The sequence below is a fragment of the Pundamilia nyererei genome, unplaced genomic scaffold, assembly GCF_000239375.1.
Source record: "Pundamilia nyererei isolate P.nyererei 1_Seehausen unplaced genomic scaffold, PunNye1.0 scaffold00554, whole genome shotgun sequence".
In the NCBI taxonomy this organism is placed as follows: domain Eukaryota; kingdom Metazoa; phylum Chordata; class Actinopteri; order Cichliformes; family Cichlidae; genus Pundamilia; species Pundamilia nyererei.
Window position 1 is genome coordinate 52,359 of NW_005187955.1, and position 1,431 is coordinate 53,789.

General features: G+C 47.0%; 1 protein-coding gene across 4 annotated transcripts in view; it reads right to left on the reverse strand.

Annotated features, from left to right (window-relative positions):
• Positions 1-315: 315 nt before the first annotated feature.
• Positions 316-1,431, reverse strand: part of cnot10 (CCR4-NOT transcription complex, subunit 10) — a 16,070-nt gene continuing 14,954 nt past the window's right edge. For 3 of the 4 annotated variants that reach the window (XM_005754367.2, XM_005754371.2, XM_005754370.2), the window contains exons 17-19: positions 1,299-1,426; positions 828-903; positions 316-629 (exon numbers count right to left, since the gene is read on the reverse strand). In XM_005754367.2, the coding sequence (XP_005754424.1) occupies positions 487-629; positions 828-903; positions 1,299-1,426 (347 nt within the window). In that variant the 3' untranslated portion in view covers positions 316-486. The remainder of the gene's footprint in view (positions 630-827; positions 904-1,298; positions 1,427-1,431) is intronic. The other variant, XM_005754368.2, reaches the window with a different exon arrangement.

Genomic DNA, 1,431 nt, shown 5'->3' on the forward strand with positions numbered 1-1,431 from the left:
GATATTGATCTGATCTTCTCCACCTGCTCGCCTCACTCAGACTCGGAGCCTTTAGTCGTTCTGCCCGAGACTTTGGACGCACTTCCACCAGATCTCCGGATTACAACCCAAAGACTACAGATGGACAGGCTAACCATTTAAGACCAACTACACCTCCGCAGTCATTTACAATCCAAATGTTTTACACACACACACGCACGCACGCGCGCGCACGCACACACACTCACACACACACACGCACACACACACCTCGCTGTCCTCTTCCACATCCTCCCAGGCAAACATAAACCGAGCCACATGTGATTCAGTAAATAAAATTTATTTTCATTCTTCACACACAAATTCCTCATACAGTGAAAATAAAAGAGGCCGCTCTCTCGGCCATTTGACACCAACGCAGATGGTGTCAAAAGTCTCCTCAGTTCATACAGCTTCATAAATATCAAGGTTCGGCCAGGATGTGTGGTCTGGAACGGGTGAGGTGGCTCATTTCCTCTGGATCTGAGTAAAAGATGAGGGCAACTGGAGCGGCTGGATGGGTTTCTTACGGAAGTCCGGGGAGACTCTCTGTTGCGTGGTAGGCAGCAGCTGGTTGCGTTTGATGATCTGCAGAGCCAGCTGAGTGTTTCCTGAGGACCAAACATAACATTCAAGGATCAGGTTTAAAATGCCCTCACAAACACAACAGCTCAGCCCGTTTCCACTGTTTGCAAAGCCAATACGACGCTTTGATATGTGGAATGTGACAAACCAACCCAACCAAAACAGGGCACCAGGCGAAAAACACGTTACAACAGGTGTAACTGGTGACGCAGCAGCTCACTGACCATTCTGCAGCTCCAGGTACACTCCCAGCAGGATGGCTTCGGGCGGGATCTCCTTGCTGTTCATCATCGACGCAGCCTGATGGTGACAGCACAAATTAAATTATTACTGAACTGTCGGGACGCTCACTGCTTTAAGCTTCCTGATGGGTTACACACAGAATTACAGCATTAAAGAAACGGGGCGAATCAGATGCTTTTGAACAGTAACAGTTTCCAAAATGAATTTTAAAAAGGCTTTAATACATTTGTCGAGCATAAAATGCAGCAAAAACAATCAGCAGCCAGTTTGATCAACATCGTCACTGAAATGTGATCGTCCCAGATTCTTCAACGTTTATTAGTTTCTCTTTTCTCCCCATAAAAACATTTCTTCGAACCACTGCAACAATGAAGTAACACGTCTAATGCCAGAGTAACTAGATTTTGATTGGCCAGTCCTGGACATGAGTTGCATAAAGTTGCCATGGTTACCTGAGTCAGGCACTTGCGGGCCTTGTCGTACTCACTCCTTAAACAATAGGCACTGCCCAGGTTAAAGAGCATCATAGCTCGAGCTGATGTCACACTGCTGGGATAACACAGTGGAGTCTGCTTCCCTGCTGCA